General features: G+C 35.2%; 1 protein-coding gene across 8 annotated transcripts in view; it reads left to right on the top strand.

Annotated features, from left to right (window-relative positions):
- Positions 1-22,793, top strand: part of Grik2 (glutamate ionotropic receptor kainate type subunit 2) — a 581,876-nt gene that overhangs the window by 332,581 nt on the left and 226,502 nt on the right. For all 8 annotated transcript variants that reach the window (XM_005070409.4, XM_040733252.1, XM_005070410.4 and 5 more), the window contains exon 8: positions 20,829-20,972. In XM_005070409.4, the coding sequence (XP_005070466.1) occupies positions 20,829-20,972 (144 nt within the window). The remainder of the gene's footprint in view (positions 1-20,828; positions 20,973-22,793) is intronic.

The following is a 22,793-nucleotide window of genomic DNA, read 5'->3' as shown; positions in this document are numbered from 1 at the left end:
TTGTCTGATATTAACCCCATATTCTCCCTTATAATTTCTCTTGAAATTGGGATAATCAAGATGCATACTAGAATGTCAACCTTATTTAGAAATTAGAAAAACAAATGGTAATTTTATATTTCCTTATATATTTATTGAAACTTCATTTCTCAAAAAGTGCTGTGGTTAATTTTTATGAAATACTAGTTTTGTGTATTTGAAAAGACTAACTCAATTTAAAAATGTTAGATGAGTTTAATCTCATTAACGTATAAGCATTCCTTTCCAAATGATTCAGCAATTTTACTACCAGGTATGCAGTCAAAAGACATGAAATCAGCATGTAAAAGGGACACCTGTGCTCCCATGTGCTTCTTATAATTGTCAAAATTATACTAGGGTAACATGAATAGTCACCAATATATGAAAAAATAAAGAAATATATGAACACAATGAACAATGTTCATGCCTTTAAAGATCAGGCAGTCTTCCAATATTTAGCAATATGAATAAAACAGTAAGTTATTAAATAATGAAAACCAGGTATGGAAAGAAGGAAACTTAATGAACTGCACATATGTGCAATCTTAAAAAAATAAAATGAAAATTGGTCTTATAGGCAGCATAGTGATTGCTAAGAGCTATGCTTTATGGAACAGAAAAAAGATGGGGAGCTGTTGGGAGAGGAATTGTAATTATTAGGAGGGATAGGCTCATGAGATGTCTCTAATCCGCATAGTGAGTGTATTTAATCATGACATACTATATTTTTGAAAACTGAGGAAAGTAAAGGTTATGTGGCCTAATCATTTATTCAAAGCTATCAGCTAACTAGATTTAACTATTGATAAATTTTCATACACTTAAAATTAATTTTTTATAATATGTAAAACATGCTAATTAAAATATAAAACCCTAAAATTGAAACAATTCTTGATTAAAATATTTTAAAATACCTTTATTTGGAGAATGTATTGATAACATTAAAGATCTAACAAAAATTTTTAAAGAAATTAGATTTTTATTAAAAAGTCATGGGACTTTAAATCTTAACTGTATTTGATTTATTTTCTCTTTATTATTTTAAATTTCTTTATTTTATATACTAACCACAGTTTATCCTCCCTCCTCTTTTCCCAATCCTCCCTCTCAACTCCCATCCCCAGCCCCAATCCACTCCTCTTTTGTTTCTTCCCATAATAGGGCAGGCTTCCCATGAGTATCAACAAAGCATGGCTACTTCCCTTTTAATAAGATTGGGCAAAACAATCCAGGACGAGGAATAGGTTACCAAAGCATTAGGGAAAGCCCCTGCTCCCACAAAGCATTAGGATTCCTACAAATAGATCAAACTACACAACTGTCACATATTTGTAGAGGGCCTAGGTAGTTCCCAGTGTAGGCTCCATGTTTTTCAGTTCATACTCTGTGAGCCCAGGATAGTTGTTTCTGTTAATTTTCTTGTAATTTCCTTGATCCCTCCAGCTCATATACTCCTTCCTCCTTCTCTTCAGCAGGATTCTATGAGCTCAGCCAAATGATTGGCTGCGGGTCTCTGCATATGCTCCCTTTAGATACTGGATGAATGTTCTCTGATGATGCCTGGGGTAGTCATCAAACTATGAGTATAGCAGAATATCATTAGGCAGTATTACATTGGCATCTTTTTCTCCAATCATGTTTGGTTCTATCCTAGGTCTCTGAGTCATCCAGACTCTGGGTCCTTGTGTTGGCAGTATCTCAGGCTATGTATTCACTAATGCTAAGAGTCTTACCTGTGTTCATTGTTGTAGATTCTGGGAGTTTCCCTTGCAACAGATTCCAATAGATATATTTTAGTAGTCTCCCCTTTTATCATTCCCCACCTGACCACTCATATTCCCTTCTCCACCCACCCTGTGCCTACTTGATCATGGCTGAGGATCTTTGTCATGTATTCTTAGATTCAGTCTGTAAGCATTTAATTGCATACTTTTGCATCGATGTTCATGATGGAAATTGGCCTATAATTTCCTTTATTTGTCAGATCTTTGTGTGGTTTGGGTATCAGGGTGACTGTGGCCTCAGGAAAAGAATTGGATAATGGTCCTTCTGTTTCTATTATGTGGTATAATTTGAGGAGTATAGTATTTGCTATTCTTTGAATGTCTGGTAGAATTTTCTGTTGAAAACAGGAAACCATCTGGTCCTGGAACCTTTTTGGTTGTTCAGAGACTTTTTTTATGTTATACACTTGAATTTTATTCTTGATAGTCTTTAATTTATTATTATTTCTTTATGAATCATTTTATTTTATTTTCTATTAAACTTTTAAAATTTAAATTAGAAACAATCTTGCTTCACATGTTAATCCCAACTCCCTCTCCCTACCATCTTCCCCCCCTTTAACCCTCCCCATATTCCCCACCCAATCCCTGCTCTACTTTACAGGGAGGGTGAGGTTCTTCATGGGGTATCTCCAAAGTCTGTCATATCATCTAGGGCAGGACCTAGGCCTAGACCCTCCCCCATGTGACCAGACTGAGACAGCATCCCTTCATGTGGAATGGATGATTGCTTCTATTTCCTTAGGAGTTATCAGTCTATTTAAATTGTTTATCTGGTCATGATTTTATTGTAAATGGTATATATCAAGATATTTGTTCATTTCTTTAAATGTTTTAGGTTTTTTTTTAGTATGTTGGTGTCTTTGTATTTAGTACATAGCTATTCAGAATTAATACATATTCATGGTGAATTTTTCCTTTAATGATTATGAAATTTCCTCCTCCATTTCTTTTTATGAATTTTAGCTTGGAGTCTATTTTGTTAAGTATTAGGCTAGCAATACCACCTTGCTTCTTATGTCTGTTTTATTGGAAAATCTTTTTCCAACCCTTTAGTCTGAGGTAATTTCTGTCTTTGGTGTTGAGGTGTGTTTCTCATATGCAGCAGAAAGACAGATCCTGTTTTTGTACCCTTCAGGTTATCTATGAATTTTTTTAATTTAATTTAATTTTTTTGTTTTTAAATTTAAATTTAAATTAGAAACAAGGATGCTTCACATGTCAATTCCAGGTCCCTTTCTCTTTCCCTCCCCTCTTCCTATGCCCTCCCACCAACCCCTCCAATATCCCCTCATTTCCCCAGGGAGGGCGAGGCCCTCCATCCTGAGTGAGGTAACCCAGTCACAAAAAGAGAAACATGGCATGTACTCTCTCATATTTATGGATTTTAGACAGAGATCTGGGGAGTGCCAGCCTACAATCCCATGGCCAGAGAGTCTGGGAAACAGAACCTTCATTCAGCGGCTGACAGAAGAAGAGGCAGACTCCCACTGCTAACCACTGAGCTGAACTGGAGAAATCCAGTGACAGAAATGGAGGAGTGATGAGCAAAGGGGTTAAGACTGGGCTGGTTTAAGCCCCAGAAACAGCTGACCTGACAAGGGTTAGCTCTGGAATTGCAAACTGATGCCTGGGAATACAGCATGGGACTGATCAAGATGTGAACGTGGGTGTCTGTGAGGAGGCCTAGGTAATCTATCTATGCATTTTTTAATTCGAGAATTGACTCCATTTATATTGATAGATATTAATGACCAGTGATTTTCAATTCCTGTTTTTTATTGTTATTCGTGTGTGTGTGTGTGTGTGTGTGTGTGTGTGTGTGTGTGTGTGTGTGTGTGCATTCCTTTCTTTGGGTTTTGTTGATTTGAGGATATCTATTGCCTCTGGTTTGTGGTGTAGCTAACTTACTTGGTTGGAGTTTTCTTAGGGTCCCCATTCTCCTGCTGGCCTCCTGTAAAGCTGCTGGAGCTATGGGAATATGAAAGGGCAATGAGGTATGCCCTGTGGAGCAGCTCAGCAGTGAGACAGGTAATCTACCTGTTCATGTGACACATGTGGACTATACATGAGCCTATGGAGTCTTTAAGATTTTGGGGAAAGGTCTAGCTGGGAGAAGGATAAGGTAGGAGGCGTTGAGTATTGGAGTGGGCCTTGGTGGAACAAAAAACCAGGGGTCTTGCCAGTCTAGCTTGCAGGTGGATCAATCACCTACTCTCTAGTGGATGAGTAAGGACTCTACCAGAACAGTGGAATTGCACCAGAGTGGGGGTTAGTACTCAGCAGTGGTCATAATGCTGATATTGGAAGGAGAAGGCCAAGGTATATGCCCTGGGAATCTTGGTCTGGGGATTGGGGCAGCTCAGCTCAGAGGCAGGTCATTCACTTGTTCTTCTGGCTCGTATGCTTTATACTCGGACCTATCAATATGATACAATTTAAGAGATTTTATTTATGGATGTCATATTTATTTTGAGAAGATAATGAACATACCAATCTATGGTTATCATAAAAGCCATGTGTGTTAGGCCTTTTATTTTAGAACAATCATAACAAACCAGCCTTAACAAATAGCTTTTAAAAGCATATAGCCATATCACTATTTTATTTTACCAATAATTACTGATTTGGGTAATTTTTTAAGGTAGGCTCTTACTATGCAACACTGACTGATCTGAAATTCACTTATGGAGAAGAGGCTTACCTTTAACTCATAATGATTTGCCTTCTACTGCCTCTTGAGTGCTGGGAAATTTTGTGCCTCCCCTCCATTTTAATGCTTTAGAATCAGCTTATGGTTTAAAATCTAAAACTAACATATCAAAGTTGCATGACCATTTCAGGCCTAAAATTCATGTACTATATTAGTGAACATTTTGAAATTCTGTATTATCCAACTGGGAGTGCATTATCAGTCATGCCAACAACAAATTTTTCTAATGCAAAAGTTGAGTGTAAATAAATTCACAAACAACCACTATTGTTTAGAAAATAGAAAGGTCACATATAGTTGTCAAACCATCTTAGGTAACTAGAGCATATGTTCAAGGTCAAATGTCTAATGAGAGTATCGCTTTCTAAATCTAAGCTGGCTAGAGACAAGTCATCTCCGGAGAGGAGGAAAATATATTTACACTCTTCCAAAGGAGCCCCATTCTCATCAAATGATGCTGTAATTCTATTTAACATCCCATGGATTCATTTGCAGGAAATAGGACATCTTTTTAATTAACTGAACAATGCTTTGGGATAGCTTTAAGATACTGATTAATTACTCATTTTGCAGTTCATATTTAGAAAATAATTAATGTCTCCTGACATGGTAGATGCCACAGATAGCTGTTTGTGTCTGTTCATGGATCTGTCTTAAGACTGATGAGCTTAAGACTGATGAGTTTGTTTCCTAAGTTGTTTTTTCTTTTTGTTTAACAGAACTTCACAATCTTGGCATTAACTCATTTTTAGTTCACGTTACATATGTAATTTAACCAAGTAATTGAAAGTAATTTCGGCAAACCATGAATATTTTCTAGAATTCAGAAGAAACAGCTTACTTTGAAAAGTATTTTTATTTCCATCTGATTCATTAATTCTGTTTTTATAGGGACAGTGCTTTTAAATAAAGAAGAAATGTAAACTTTAAATTTTTATATACCATTTATATTGTGATTATTTTGGGTTTATCATTATCTTTCTCTTCTTGTGTATTTGTAAAGATAGAAGGACAAAGATATATTAATTAGCATGGTGTCTTAAAATACATTTCATTTCAAACATGTGCCTTTTCAGAATATTTTAAAAATCAATTTAGTTATTAAGTATAGTGAGTGCTCTATTAAGAATAGATATATATTTTGATTTAATTTCAAGTTTATAATTTATCTTGATTTTAAGTAGGGAATAAATATGATTACAATAAACTAGTTCCTTTAATCCCAGATCTCAGGAGGCAGAGGCAGGAGGTCTGTGAGTTTGAGGCCAGCCTGGTCTATAGAGCAATTATCAGGATAGGTTCCAAAGCTACATAGAGACAACCTGTCTTGAAAATGACAGTGATTATAGTACATATTATGTATCTTCAAAAATCAATGCTGTTGGGAGTAATTTTAAGAAAAATTAGAAGCTATGAAGACGACTTGTTCTGAAATATTTACTGGTATAATTCATTATAATACAATGTAATAGAAATCTGTTTTATATATGAAAAAAATAGTGAAACATATCCTCAGTCTGTAAGTGTAGCTCTAGATAACAGTTGTAATAATGTTACAGTATTCATTATTAAAGGTAATTTGTTTAATCTTACTCAGGAACAGTTATGATGTTATACTTAGGAAAACTCATAAACCACAATGTAATGCACTCATATACTCACTCTTTTGTTTCCATGAACTGTGTTCCAAGTTACATCACGACACTTCAATTGCTACATGACATATATTTCCAGAATATTTTCTAGCATAGCATTCTCAGCTCTTTTACTAGCTCCTGATCATGGGCACAAGTATGTCATCATTCAGTTATGTCTGGTGAGAACATTATGAGAAAGGTTAATCTCTAAACTAGATGCCTATTTTGTATTTTAGGCACACTGTTTTAGCATGCTTTGTGACCATGCTTTAGCAGTAAAACAAACAGACGAATGAGGTCTTGGAATTCAGTAGGCCTAGGGTTAATGCTGGTTTTCTTGTATTTTCATGGTCCACATTTTATAAATTTACTTATTCATAATATTAAACTGAAAATGCTTAAGTGTACAGGTCATAATAGTTCAAAGAAACTAATAGGAAACAATGTTATAATAAATGAACTTCTCTTTTTGACCTATTTAGGTTTATTTTTCCTGATTTAAAAGTATACTATTTTCTAGGATACATAGTTAAAACCTTCCCTGATGTTAAGCTAATTTCACATTCCCGATGCTTATTATTCTCATGGTAAATTTTATTAAATTTTTGGTCATGGGTAGTCTCTGTGGTTCAACTAATTTCAAAAGTAGAATGAAGAAAATGTAAGCTTTATGCTGTTTTGCATGAAAGATAAGCACAACCTTTTGCTTAAGTAAAAATGGCTTTAATTTTACTCAACATTTAACATAGGATGGCTGTTATATTCTCAGAAGTTTATTTTTCAAAACACAGGAGAATGAATGTGTAGTCAGTGAGTAGGGATAAAAGGTTGGATAAGGAAAGGACATTGGAGAATAGCTGTGGAAAAGTGAAATCAAGATATTTGTGAGTAGGAAACAAGGATGAAGCACTGTTGTCTGAGTCATGGCACTCTGCAAATGGTCCAAAGGCCATTGCATCCATTAAGACACCACCACATCATATTGGAATTGATACCCATATTTATAGGACTATTCTCTAAGATTCTGAAGCTCATTGGCTGGATAAAGTTGTGTACATTCTGAATAACTTGGTTGAAATACTTTAAAATAAATTTGTCACATTTTTTATTTCAATTAACAAGCAAATTTTGTGCAGGAGTTTTTTTTTATTCTGACTCCTTTCAAAAATATATTTCTTTGTTTGTTTTTTGGGGGGTTGATGATGATTCTCATGTCACCGATAGCATTTTGCTACTGCCCTGGTTCAATTCACTGTATACTGCTCTTCTGGTTCTCCTTAGATTTAGCTTGTATATCACTTCTTCTTTTCTTGTTGCTGTACAGTTAAAAACCAAGCAATTGACATGTTTGGCATTATTTATTTTTTCTACCAAGTAAAGTGCTTTGACGCTCTTGCTCCTTGTTTACTTCAAGTTAAATTTTCACAGTGGCATAAAATATTGGATAAAATAGCTGTCGTGAAAGCATTTTCTTATTTGATTTGTAATTATGATTTCCTCAGCAAGTATAAACTTCTAGTGAGTAAATATCAAGAGTTTTTCAGTACACCTGAATAGATCATTGCCTTTTTGATGTATTTTTAAAAATATACTATATAAAAGGACATTGTGGTATATTAATTTTTATTTGGTTTGTAAATATTCTATGAATTCTTTTTTAATGTTCACAGGGATATTTCATGAAAATTTTGCTCATTTACATTAAGATCAGTAAATAATAGACTGCAATATGTTAATGAATGTAATCATTATTAATATTAGAATTATGGTTTGAGCTTTATCTAACTATGTCATTCTTTATTCAGTATTATTAGTTCTTATTGCTTTTATTTTTTGAAGTTACTGATGTTAATAGAAGCCTTTCATATAACTTATATCTGACAGATATAAGTTTATATAAAATTAGATATTTTGTTTTACTTTGCATGTGGAGTCATTAAAAAATTTGTTACATTTATATATTTAAATCAAATTTGGTATTTCTGTTTTATTACATAGTTCCTTGTTGTATTTGTCATCAACAACACATTAATAACATGGCTATTGTTAGACTGACTCAAGCAGTCAAAACAGCTCTTATATATAATGGAGAAATGTCAAAAATTTTAAATTAAATTTAGTAAAGGATTAAAGAAACCTTAAAATAACCAAGCCCAGGACATTTTTCTGTGACATTAAAACAATAGTTAATTAATATATTTTCAAACTATGTACTAATTGAAACTCTCACACATACTAGGCAAGTCCTCAACCATTGAGATACGTCACAGTCAGAATTTTTCCCTGAATAGTACGATATCATTTAAATTGATATTTTTTATTGTTAGTATACTTGATGCTTTCAATCTTTGTAGAAATTTGGAATTCGTATTTTCATTTAGTATTTAATTAGTATTTTAATTAGTATTTCATTAGCACTTTAAAATTATATGCTTATACAACAGGTTTGTTTTGGTTGTTGCATATTAGCAGATCTAAACTTATGAAGAATCACAATCTGTTAACACTAGAAAAATCAATTTTCATTCCTAATATTGAAAACATTAAATATAAACAATATTGATGGATATAGAAAGCTAATTTGAACTGCAAACAAAAGATAACTGAATGTATTGGAGACCAGCAGGTAGTACAGAGAATATTTCCCCTTGATATCGACTCTTCTCTAGATCAATAACAGTTCCAAATGTAGTAAAAATCAGAGAAGATTTAACAGGACCTAAATTATTAAGACTAGTGAATAATTGCTGGGGAGTTCATTAACTACCCCATTGATATAGTATGGTTCGTGAACATTGATAAGAGTTTTATGGAACATTTCAAAAGAGAAAAAGATATCTCAATAGCCTGATTGTAGAGGGAAATTTTTAATTAGATAGAAATAATTACATTAGTTTAATGGAATTTTTAATTGAAAATCTGGTGGTATTTTCTAACCTACTTCACAGCTGTCTCTTAATCATACCTATCTTATAAGGGAAGAGTTTTTCCACATGGTATTTATTTGAAAGTCATCTGAATTGCTTGGAACTGGTATACAAATGTTTAAAGGTTTTTTTGAAATTATGGCAAACCTAAACAACAGGTTTTTCTGATTCAAAATTTTTCATTTAAAAATATGTCCAGAAAAATTACATTGACAATATTCACAGTAATTCTTAGAAAAAATTCAAAAGTGTCACCTGCAAAATGTTAATAATTATAGGTTTAAACGAAATGCACTCCAGAGTCCAGCTGAGAGAGCATCCCTCATTTTGGGATGGGCACCAAAATTCCATTTGTATGCTAGGGATAAATACTTCTCTACTGCCCAAGGCCCCATAGGTTGTTTAGCCACCCACATTGAGGGGTTCTGGATCAGACCCATGCTGGCCTCTCAGCCATAAGTCTACATCAGTCATTGGGAAAAGGTTCTACGATAGCATATAAGGAAGTAGTCAAACTCATTATCAGAGACGGGCTTTTAAGGTAGCCTCTGCACTATTGCTTAGTTTGCCAGTTGCTGTCATCATTGAGGATCTCTGGAAATCTCCCTAGTGACAGATCTCTCCTCAAACCTATAATGACGCCCTCTATTACGGTATCGCTTATCATGTCCTCCTCCATTCTCCCCCCACTCAAACTTCCTGGTCCCCCATGTCCTCCCCTTCTCCTCTCCCTTCCCCCCATGATTCCGATCTGCTCAGGAGATCTTGCCTCATTCTCTGTCTCTGGGGCACCATGCATATCTCTCTTAGGGTCCTACCCGTTTCCCAGACTCTCTGGCAATGGGATTGTAGGCTGGCACTCCCCTGATCCATGCCTAAAATCCATATATGAGTGAGTACATATCATGTTTGTCTTTTTGTGACTGTGTTACCTCATGCCGGATGGTTTCTTCTTGTTTTCTCAATTTGCCTGCAAATTTCAAGATTCCATTGTTTTTTTTTTCCCACTGAATAGTACTCCATTGTGTAAATGTAACACATTTTCTCTATCCACTCTTCAGTTGAGGGACATCTAGGTTGCTTCCAGGTTCTGGCTATTACAAATATTGCTGCTATGTCTACAGGTGGAACAGATGTCCTTGTTGTATGAATATGTATCTTTTGGGTATATGCCTAAGAGTGGAATCGCTGGGTCTTGTGGTAGACTGATCTCCATTTTCCTGAGGAATCTCCATACTGATTTCCAAACTGGCTGTACAATTTGGCACTCCCACCAGCAGTGGAGGAGTGTTCCCCTTTCTCCACATCTTCTCCAGCATAAACTGTCATTGGTGTTTTGATTTTACCATTCTGACAGGAGTAACATGATATCTCAGAATTGTTTTGATTTGCATTTCCCTGAAGGCTATGGATATTGAGCACTTTCTTAAGTGTCTCTCAACCATTTTAGACTCCTCTATTGAGAAATATCTATTTAGTACTGTACCCCACTTTTTAATTGGCCTCTTCGGTATTTTGGAGACTTGCTTCTTGAGTTCTTTGTAAATTTTAGAGATCATCCCTCTGTCAGATGTGGGGTTTTTTAATGTCTTTTCCCAATCTTAGGGCTGCCTTTTTGTCTTGTTGACTGTGCCCTTTGCTTTACAGAAGCTTCTCAGCTTCAGGCGGTCCCATGTATTTATTGTGTACCTCACTGTCTCTGCTACTGATGTTATGTTCAGGAAGTGGTCTCCTGTGCCAATATATTCAAGAGTACCTCCCACTTTCTCTACTAAGAGGTTCAATGTTGCTGGATATTTGTTGAGGTCTTTGATCCATTTGGACTTAAGTTTTGTGCATGGCGATAGACACGGATCTATCCGCAGTCTTCTACGTGCCAGCATCCAGTTCTGCCAGCACCATTTTTAATCTCTCCGAGTATCAATGGTTAGAAGAGTTTTAATGTGGGCAACATGTCTAATTGGGCTGGAAAATAAGAAATTGCAACACACATAGATCATGTTTTGTTGGTGGAGGACAGATTGTCAATAATATGTGTATTGACATGAAAAAAGAAAAATGTACCTTACCTAACCTAATTTCCAAATGTTTATAAAATGTTGATATGAAGGATTATTAAATAGGCACATGATAACAAGTGTGATGTGACCAAAAGTCTCTACACATGTAACTTCCCTGAAAACAAGGATGCAATTGAAGTTTAAAGATAAATAAACCATTTCATACCTTAATTGCTTTTTCTCACACAGTGTTTTATGACAGCAAATGGAAATGAAACTAAGACAGACACCTATAGTCAATGTAACCTATCAGACAACACTATAATAAGTCACACTTGACTAGGGTCACATCACTGGTCTGAAGTTATAAGTAATATATATGCATACCAGGCAGTATAATAGTTTAATTGGTGTCTTTATTCTTAATTTCTAAATTTGTCAGTAAGCCATGAACTTTGAAATATTTTTACCTGTGATTTCAATTGAATTATACAACTAGGGACAAACTTCATTTTATAGGAATACAATTTCAATGATAATACCCTCCTCCTATTCTTTTCTAGACCCTGATGTATTTAGCCTGTGGAATAACACACACCTATACCCAATTTATGCTAATGGCATGTGAAGGAGTGATGAAACATTGTACTTTCTAAACAGGCTTCTGATTTGGGCTAGCATCCACCTTGAAGTAATTACCAGCCTTCTGGTGATCAACAACAGTATCTGATGACACCTGCTGTAAACCATTTGCCAGAAACTATGGAAACTACTTTAATATATTACCTCATGCAGCCTGTGTGGTCCACGCAGCTGCTAGTAAAGAACTCTTTTTAGAGTGTGACAAAGAGCTGGCAGCACAGCACACACAATGGCAGCTGCAGATTTACTGGGAGAATTGTCTCACAATTGGTTCCTGATTGGTTCTGAGTGCAGTTCTTCATCATTCACTCATTTCAGTTAGCAGGCATTGCATACGTGCATTGTGAAGGACAGAACTGGGCACAGTGTGCCAACTGATAACACCGGATTGCCCTTCCTGTGTGCACCCTTCTGTTTTCAGAGAGGTGCATATGTCTCAGTCCTGATTCAAATCCGGCTGGCTATGCACATGAGCACTGAAGACCAATATCCTATTTACCCATCACACTTAATACACTTTCTTCTAATTGAACAATCGACACTTACACATAATTTTCAACTGCAACTGTCTAGTTTTTAAAGGGGTTATTTTGCTTCCAAGAAGCAGTTTTGGAAAATCTTTTTTTTAATTTCTAAGTAAATAACATGGGAAAGGAGGAAAAAGAATTGCTTTAAATTTTGATTATTTGTTTAAACTAAGATGCCAAGTCAATGAAAGAGTCAGAATCTATAGATGTATCTTCTGTTTAGTGCAGGAGGCAGTTTTTTGGGCTGTACATTGTACCTCAGATGGGATTTCAGAAATGAGCAAATCTGAAACGTAGGAGTTCCAGAATGGATCTGCCACCTGCCAGCAACTTCAGATCTCAGAGGGGACCTGCCTGCACTTATTTAATGGAAAGATAAATGTGTTCACAGAACTGTTACTATAAATTCATTTGGAATCAGGACAGAGGCTGCATGCACATTCCTCTCAGGCTGGAGCTGCTGGCAGATTTGGTTCACGGTACCTTTGGGAGGAGATATATTGTAGAGATGGCAGGATGTGGTTGTTATTCAGAGGGCCCCAAGACCTATTTCTTTTACTGTGAAAGCAAACTTTTGGGCAAAACTTTTATATTTATTCTTAAAAATGCTATTATACACTTACTACATGCAAGGCCACATATGGATTATCATGTGTGGCCATACATATTTGGTGTTGTGAGTATCCAGAAGTGCCTGTTTAGAAAGTAAGCTAAGAATACAACATGTAACGTAAATATATCATATAGAACGTTGGGTGAGATTTAGTGTTTCTTTCCAGACCAAGAGTATTAATGCAGACACACACACACACACACACACACACACACACACACACACACACACACACAGAGAGAGAGAGAGGGAGAGAGAGAGAGAGAGACAATCAAGTCGTGTTAAATTATAACTTTGAAATATTATGTAAAAAATACACAACCTAGAAAAAGACTGTCTCAGTTTCATTGCTGTTGTTTTCATGTGTTTTTTTTTTTGAGACAGGTTTTCACAAAGCCTTGGTTACCTTAGGTTACAATGTACAGGCTAGGCTAGAACATAGAGCTCTGCTTTCCTCAGCCTCTTGAATGCAGGCATTAAACTTAAATATCACCAGACCATGCCCCCATTTTACCCTAATAAAATTTAATAGGGGTACTCCAAGGCCATTATTTCTAGGGCACAGATTTTTAAAAATGGTTAACCATCAACAGTGAAATTATAATTGATGAACTTATGCTAAAAGAGACCTTGGAATGTTTTAGAATTTCTTGCAGTGTTCTCTTCTTGAATGTAGGTCTGGATTGTTTGACTCCTTCTCCTTTTAATTAAAAAGAAACATGTTGTTTGTTTTATTGTGGGGGCATAACTGTCTCTGAGTATGTATCTCAGAATTTATAAGAAAAATGTATTGTGATTGATTGCAACCAGAATAAAATAACTTGTCCATCAAACATAGACAAGCTTAGTATTTATAGCTTAATAAAAGGTCTTTCTATATGTAAAATCCAGTTCTACAAATACTTTAAAAGTTCAATAATTCTTTATTATGAGTTCATGTCAGGGTATCTTTTAAATAAAAATTATAGTAAGAATATTTTACTGTAATATAATAAGAACATTTTATACACATTTGGATACTTATTAAAATCAACAGAAATTTACTTAGATGATGTATACTGCTTACAGGAGGTAAATTTGTGCTTTTCTTCAAAAAGCCAACATCCATTGTTTTAGTGGTGTCTATATACAGGATAGTGGAAGCTTTGGAATTTAATTGTTCAATGGAAGTCTAAGGGATACTCCTCACCCCTCTTTTTATCACTTACAGATCAAGAAAATATTAAAACATATTCATTGAAGTGTTCTGATGGGGGGTTTATGGTTGTCCCAAGACGCTCATGTAAAGGTTCTCTTAGGTGTGCTGAAATGAATTGGATCATATTGTACAATTCTTAAAGCGTGGAAAGACACATTTTGGGGTGAGAGATATAGTTTGTATTTTAGAGAGTTTAATTTGGAAAGAATTAAAATGTGCCAAAGCTGAATATATTCTAAGGTTGGCACTTAGGCATTTTCCATTCTAATTGATAGATGCTTGAACTAGCAATGATGCATGGTCCTCTGCTTTGACATTTTGGGATTGAAATTGAACTTTCTATTCTTCACTTTCTTCTTCTTTTGATACCAACCTCTGAGGTAAAAAGTGTTCTCACTGTACTTCCTTTTTCTGTTATGAATTCAAAAGTGAAGAGGTGCTTCAACTTTCAAATAAGTGTGACACATACATACTTCTACAAAAATGTGTGATTGTACCCAAATGTTCAGGGCACACATAACTGAATTATTTCACTTAAATGGTCTGGATTTAATGAGTAAACAGTTTTATAAGAAAGTAACTCATGTGCTCAGTTTTAGTGTAATTTTAAAGATAGTCTTTTATATTTAACTCCAAAAATACTCTTTAGAGTTGATATGACATATAATAAAAAATTAAATTTGGAGCAAAATTGTATTTAATTTAAATTCCATCTCAGAGATTTACTTTATAAAGAACAGTGTCATAATTGTTTAGTCCTCACCAGATTCCTGAAAATATGAATAATGGCTGCATCAAATCATGGCTTGATTTTAACTGCTGTGCAACCTTCTTTCTGCTTTTCAAGGTATTATACAAATTTAAATGTCACCAAAACCTTTGCTTTCTTGTCATCTTTTCCAGCTCCTATTATCTTTTGTCTTTGGACAATAGCAACTCTTACTGCAATGGTTGGCCTATAATTGTCACTCTGGTATCTGTTTCTCAGGTTATTAAAGAAATAGACTTTCATGTACCTGTTGAGGATTCAGCTCACTTTTGACATATGTCTACTTGGCTTTATCACCAATCTTTAAACCATGATGCTAACTTTTCTGCCCAATATTACGTGTTGAAATCCTCATATGTATCCTTATAGATGCATGATTGTGTTTATCTTCTTCCTACCTAAATTATATTGTTGTTGCCTTTGCTGTAAAGAAGTGTTAATTTGTTAGAAGTTTCCTTCGCTGAGCACTTTATTTTCATGCAATTCCAATTCCATATTTTCCTGCTTGTTTCCTGTTCTTTTTATAATGTTATTCTTTCTAATGAAATTTCCAGTGTTGTTTCTTTTAGTAGTATTGATGTATTACTAACTTGTAACCAGTGAAGGGGCTTCCTTTCTTACTTTATGAATGGCTATCCATTTTGGTAGTCCATTTGTTAACATGTTTATCCTTTCTTCATTTTGCCTATAATATCAATTTGTCAAAACTCAGTTGACTGCAAATGCCTGGCTTTCTTCCTCTATTTCTTTTTCATTCGTTGATGTGGCCATTTTCATATAAGCGCCATGCTATATTTATACTGTGTTTTAATTCAGGTAGTTGGCCCAAGATTATTTGTCCATTCTGGATATTAATGTTTCCATACACAATTTATTTTTCAGCATCCCAGTTCTGTGAAGAATGTTATTGCTATTTTAACAGAGATGAACTTGAATTTGTCAATCACTTTAGGTCTTATGGAATTATGGGTTGTTATCATGTACTCACGTCTTTTTTAGATTACTCTAGCGTGTTTATAGCTATATTGTAGAAAAATTACCCTGTTTACTTAAATCTAATTGTATATTATTTCCTTTTTTTGTTGTGACTGATTAAGTAGGATTTCTGTGCTGATTTCGAACTCAGAAAATCTGTCTTGCTATAAAGCATTGCCACTTATCTTAATATTGATTTTATAACCTGTGTTTTGCTCAATTAGTTTATTAAATCTGATAGTGTTTTGATGCTGTTTGATACATATGTATATATTTACATATCTGTGTGTGTGTGTGTGTATGTGTGTGAGACAATTTGACTTTTTTCCTTTCAAACTTGGATGACATTTATCTTATTATATTGCCTAACTGTCTGGGTCGAACTTCTAGTATGATCTTGAATACAAGTGACAAAATATGACATCCTTGTCTTGCTGTATCATAGTGCATCACTGTCAGTGTTCTAGCATTCACTCTTTTGTGATGTGTTTGTTACACTGAACTCTATTACTCCTAAGTTAAATCATTTAGCCTTTTTATATTGAAGGATGTTGAATTTTATCAGATATTCGTTCTGAATCTGTTGAGATGATCTTATGTTTTTTGTCATTCCTTCTGTTGGTATGTTGTACCAAGGCACCATGTTTATTGACCAATGTGCATTCAACCATCCTTTCAAATTCTTGAAATCCTGAGGCAAATTAATCTTGATTATGTTGAATAAATGGATGTGTGTGTGTGTGTGTGTGTGTGTGTGTGTGTTGTGTGTGTGTTTGTATGCATGTTCCTGTGGATATATGTTTGTGCATGCAGAGGCCAAAGGTCATTTTTTCCTTTGAAATATTTATTGTTAATTTTTTACTTTTGTATTTAAATCAGAAGCAAGCTTGTTTTACATGCCAATCCCTGTTCCCTCTCCCTCCTCTGATACTCTGCCCCCACCAACATCTTACACCATCTCATAACTGCTCTCCAGGGCATGTGAGGCATTCCATGCGAGGGTTTCAAAGTCTGTCATATCATTTGAAGCAGTGCCTAGGTCCTCCCTCATGTGTCTAGGCTGAAAGAGTATCCCTCTATGTGGAATACTATCCCATTTCATTCATACACTAAGGATAAATACTGACCCATTGTCAGAACCCCTTAGATTCCCTAGGTCTCCTAACTGACACCCAGGATTAGGTGGTCTGGGTCGATCCTATGCTGGTTTCTCAGCTATCATTCTGATGTCCTTGAGCTCCCTCTTGTTCAGGTAAGCTGTAGAATTTTTGTGGGATTCTCTAGCCAGTTCTTGACCCCTTTGCTCGTCATTACTCCTCCTCTGCAGCTGGATTCCAGTAGTTTAGCTCATTGTTTAGCTGTGTGTCTGCTTCTACCACAGGTCAATTTTGTATAACCTCCTCCATTCTGATTGAACCCCTTCTTGAGTTAATATAATTCTCTGAACTTGAGACTGTCTTTGATAATCCTTATAGGATAGTGTTTACACTAAGAAATCTGTTTACTAGTATTTTGTTGAGGATATCTTTGTCCATGTTCATTAATAATATAGGCTTTCAAGTGTCTTTATGCAATGTTCTTGTCCTGTTTTGGTACCAGGATAAATATGATTCAGAATATGAATCTGGAAGATTTTTCTTCCCTTTTTGAACTTATGGTAAAATTTAACATGGGAACCACTTAGCTCTGAGATTTTCTTTGATGGGATCTTTGTTTTATACAAGCTCATATGATGACAACACAGGCATCTTTTCAGTTCTTTATGATTCAGTATTGTCAAGATACCCAAGCCTAAGTCAACATCACAATCAGGCATGTCGCATGTCGTTATTATGGTTTCAGTAAATCTTTGATTTTACTTAAGCCTTCTTGTTGTCTTATAATTATTCTATGTAAAGATGCATTAGATATATTCCTTTAAACATTTTTATTTTTATTAATTTTTTTGTTTTTTCGAGACAAGGTTTCTCTGTATTGTTTTGGAGGCTGCCCTGGAACTCACTCTGTAGACCAGGCTGGCCTTGAACTCACAGAGATCCACCGTCCTCTGCCTCCTGAGTGCTGGGATTAAAGGCTTGCGCCACTAACGCCCAGCATCATTTTTATTTTTTAAATGTGTTTTATATCAGATTTTTCTCTTATTAGAAAAAGACTGAATAATCAACAAAATGTCAACTTCAGTAGGGTCTGCTCAGCTATCTACTTTAATATTTCCAAAAGATGATTAATACTAAAAAGCAGAGGAAGGGAATTTGATAAAGCACAACCGGAAAAAAGGAATAAAGAGATACAGTGATTCCATGTCTATTTTATGTACTGACAGTAGCCTTAGGTTTAAATAGAGGAAAAATTGGGAAAGGGAGTCATGGGGTATTTTTATATATCCATTGCTGGTAAGGGTGTTGTCAGTATCTGTGAATGATTGATCTTTACTCCAGTTTTGATGCAGTGAGATGGTCTAAAGAAGTTGTAATTGATGCCATTTTTGGTCACTTCTATTCCAGATTACAGCTTTGATATCATAGACAGGTGCCCTATTTAGGGGGCTGTTGGTCCTGTAAGACTTTGTTTTCAGTTCTTGTGACCCAGGGGCAGTGGAACTGAAGAAAATGTCTCTTGTTTTTGTACTTTCTGACCCAAAGGGGCAAAAGGTATGTTTGATAGTCAGATATTCTTCAAGTAATTATCATGTAACATGAAAAGTGATTGAAACAGAAACAAATGAAGGCAGAGGTGCAGGAGGCAGTCTATCATAGCATAAAATACCTTTGGGCCCACGTGATGACACAGTATTTTCTATAAACATCATTTCCAAGTGGTGGTTTTCTTTTCCAGTTCTATATTTTGCTTATTTCCCCTCTGATACGTATTATGTCTTTCTTTTTGTCAGTTTCATATTTGGTTGGTTACTTAGTTTTCCTTTCCATCAGGTATAGCACTAGGTTGCTAATGCAAATATTTATGTTTTTAAAATATAGATATTGATTGCTACAAATGCTCCCATTAGTACTCAATAAGGTTTTTTTGTTTTTATTTGTATTTGTTTCAAGAACTTTTCTTACTCTTTACATCTTTCCTGATGCACTGTTTGTTCAGAAATAAGTTACTTCCCTTGTATTTGTATGGTTTGCAAAGATTCTGTTGTCGTTTACTTCTAATTTTATTGTATTACAGCCTGAAAAGACACTCGATAGAATTCTAACTTTAAAATACCACTAAAATTAATGTTATTTATTGTTCTTAATTGTTATTTTATCCCTTATACCACACTGATATATTATTTTATTTTCCTATTGTTCCAGCAAAGTTCTTGACAAAAAGTACTTAAGGAAGGAAGAGTTTTGCTTCATAGTTACAGGGTACAGTCTTGTGGCTAGAGTGGTAGTGAGGGTGTCAGACAGCTGATTGTGTCTGCAGTCAGAATGAAAGACCTCTCTTGTCTTTTATTTTCATTCAGCCCAGGATGATAGCATGTGGGATGAACCCCCATATTCAGGTTAGTTCTTGGATGCTCTTTTTAGCTTCTCCTGAAATGGTATCCAACCAGAGGTCTGCCTCTGAGGTGACTCTAATGCATTCAAGTTGACCAGACTGACCATCACATCAGGACATGGAATATGAATTTAGGAAGAGAATGGATGCTTTGGGATATTTTTCTGTCATGATGTTGTGAAACTGGCCTGTCAGTAATACTTGAGAAATTTCATATCTTTCTACCTTTCTCAGACAGGTGTACAGTATCAAGTTTCATTATGTTTTGGAAAGAATACATTTTTCAAATATGGCAATTGGATTTAGTGGTGTACATACCACATACATTCTTCAGTTGTTAACTCAGGTCCAAATCAAGTAGTTTAGTTGTAAGGCTCATAATGGATTCCTGTATCAAATTCACTCTTCTAGGTACCACCATGCAGATATTAGGATATATGCAGTTAGTCATTTGTTATTTATAAAATAAAGTTATAAATGACAAAACAACTACTCCTATGTTCTGTTATTGCTGTGTGCTGCTTAGACTTCTTCCACTTCTTGTGGTAAAACTCCTGGTATAGGTTTGAATGGAAAAATAGACTCCTCGTTTTGTATTATAGCACACAGTGTGAACTACAGGGTTCCTATTCATTTTGAAATTCATTTCACAGCCCACTAATTGTGTGAATGAGAAAGGGAAATACATTCTTTTATTGTGAGGCACGCTAAGCAGATGGCTCAAAGTTCACTGGTACCCCCTCTGCCAGTGTGACCCTCTTCTGTAGGTATGAAATCTGGCAAAGATCCCCAAAACATGGTGACAGGGACTTCTTAACACATCATTTGACAGTCATTGAGTCTCTTGTTTGTTATGAGTTATAAACATTATTTTTTATTATTGACTCATAAAGTGGCTGGGTCCTTGAGCAGGTGCAGAACAGAAGAATTCATATTCATTTTACTTGAGAAGCCAAATGAACTTCTATTGATATGGAAATTTGAGTAAAGAAAGCAGCACAAGAGATTAGGCTTAGGTTCATGAAAAGGGATTAGCATGTAGCCTGACATTGATGCATCATGACTCAGAATGGATATTTGAAAATAAAGCTGAAGACAAGGTCTGGACTTATGTCTTTAAGCTTTTTTGAGTAACCCTGTGTAAAGTCTTTGTCTTCCTTCTGCATAGGGGAAATTTTCGCTTACTGTATGGATAATATGTGAACTATATAATCATTCTAAATGTCACAATTTCATCCAATTGTATGTGTGGTGTGACAGAGTAAGATAGATCCAGGGAGGGTGAGAGAAGAAATAGTGTCTTCATATATTCCTAGCTACAAAGGCTATATTATTTCCTTTCTAAAAGAAAGCCCAGGTGTGTGGGTCATCTGTTCTTAATGAGTTGTAGTAATGTGATCACAATAAATTGCATTTTCCTCTAATATAAACACTGGAAATTTGTATTTTCCTTACTCCTTTATTTTCTACATGCTGTCTGCCTTGTTGAACATTTTTGTGAACATGCATGTCTTTTCTCTGGACTTTCAGACAGATGCTGCTCTGATGTACGATGCAGTGCATGTCGTGTCCGTGGCTGTCCAACAGTTCCCACAGATGACAGTCAGTTCCTTGCAGTGTAATCGACATAAACCCTGGCGCTTCGGGACCCGTTTCATGAGCCTAATTAAAGAGGTAAGTAATGAAAGGGCTGTGAATGAGCTCAGTTCAGTGCTCCTCACAGGCAATTAAAACAAAACAAACAAAAAACCTGACACACTTTCCTTTCTCTCTCATAGTTCCTGAAAATATATTCTTTTCTTCTACAGTACATCCCAACCACAGTTCCCTCCCTCCACTCCTACCTGCCCAGTTCTACATCCCTCCTCCCCTTGATCCACACAGCCTCTGTTTCCTCTTCAGAAAACAGCAGGCCTCTACAAAACAACAGCCAAACAGTACAAAACCAGATACAACACTACAAGGCAAAGCCCTTATATCGAGTCTGGACAATTAAAAAGTATTATTTTACAAATAAATCAAAGCAATATCATTCAGAATGTCTATGATCACCTAAATATGACACATTGAAAAGTTTATTGATGCTTTTAGACTTATTTTTGAAAATTTATCTCTCTGACTTTTTATTTATATATATGTAGATGAGTAAAGAATTATATTTTAGGCAATAAAATATGAAGAATATCTTTGACATTAATGTCATTTAGTATACATAAAAATTAAAAATATGTGAGGCATAGATATTTTCATCTATGGAACTACCTGAAACAAAATGTACACTTATTTTATTTATATAAACCATTCATACTAAAAATGAATATTTAGAAACACAATATCAAAAACAATACATGGAATCACAGAGTGTAAAATTTACTTCACAGTGTCTAATGAAGTTATGTTTATGACCATGTATTATTCCCTATGAGATTTTGACCAAACCTTAAATAGGAAAAAATAAAACCCAAGTGAATATTCCTCATTTACGCATATGTACACACTCACCTTCTTATTTTGCATTTTTCTCTTCTTTCTATGAAGGAAAGTCCTGTGTTTGGTTAGTACATTCCTCTTGGATGAGAGTTTAAATGTGCCTTTCTCTTAGCTATAAAAACAATTGCAGGCATTGTTACACTTAAGATTTTTCATCACTTCTTTAAAATTAGCAATAAGTTTGTTTTATAATAAATTTTTCATTGTGGAATAAAAATACAAATGAGATCATGAATAGGAGTCTTTATTGGTAAACACTTTCCATGCATTTTCCTTATCCACTTTTTACAGATCTCAGCTAGGAGTACTGATTTTTCCAGAAGAACATGATCTTTATCAGCTGCTTCATGCTCTTCATTCACTCCTGGTTTAAAAAACTCTGCACTCTCAGAGTTCTATTCATAGATCATAGGTCTAGTGGTGAAAGAATTGATTTTTTTGAACTCAGCATTTGAGCATTATGACTGTGAAACATGTTGGCTGCCACTGAAAGAAGCAGATATATAACACTCCCCACTGTATTTATTGTAGGATGTAATTGAGAGCCTTGTTCCCTAAATCACAGTATAACCTTTAAGAGGACCAACAGAAGAAATTTCTCTCATGTCTCAATACCAGGAAAGCTGTTAATCCCAAGCATCTGGTATGCCTCCAAATATGATTGCTGCATATAACAATTTCATCATCTTTTCTTCTGCTTTGGTTGTAAGAAAGTTTAAAATTAATCATGTTACAGAATTTTATTTATTAGAAACAAGCTTGCTTCACATGTCAATCCCAGCTCCCTCACCTTCCCCTCCTCCCCTGCTCCCCACCAACCCAGCACCAAATTCTGACTCTGTCCCCCAGGGAGGGTGAGGCCCTCCATGGGGGAATTCTAAAGTCTGTAATATCATCCAGGGTAGTGCCTAGGCCCTTACCCATGTGTCCAGTTGAGACAGAATCTCTCCATGTAGAACAGAATCCCAAAGTCAATTTTTATGCCAGGGATAAATACTCTTGTAA

The sequence above is a fragment of the Mesocricetus auratus genome, unplaced genomic scaffold, assembly GCF_017639785.1.
Source record: "Mesocricetus auratus isolate SY011 unplaced genomic scaffold, BCM_Maur_2.0 Super-Scaffold_100029, whole genome shotgun sequence".
In the NCBI taxonomy this organism is placed as follows: domain Eukaryota; kingdom Metazoa; phylum Chordata; class Mammalia; order Rodentia; family Cricetidae; genus Mesocricetus; species Mesocricetus auratus.
The sequence above is the reverse complement of the archived record's forward strand: the minus strand, read 5'-3'. Positions and strand labels throughout refer to the sequence as shown.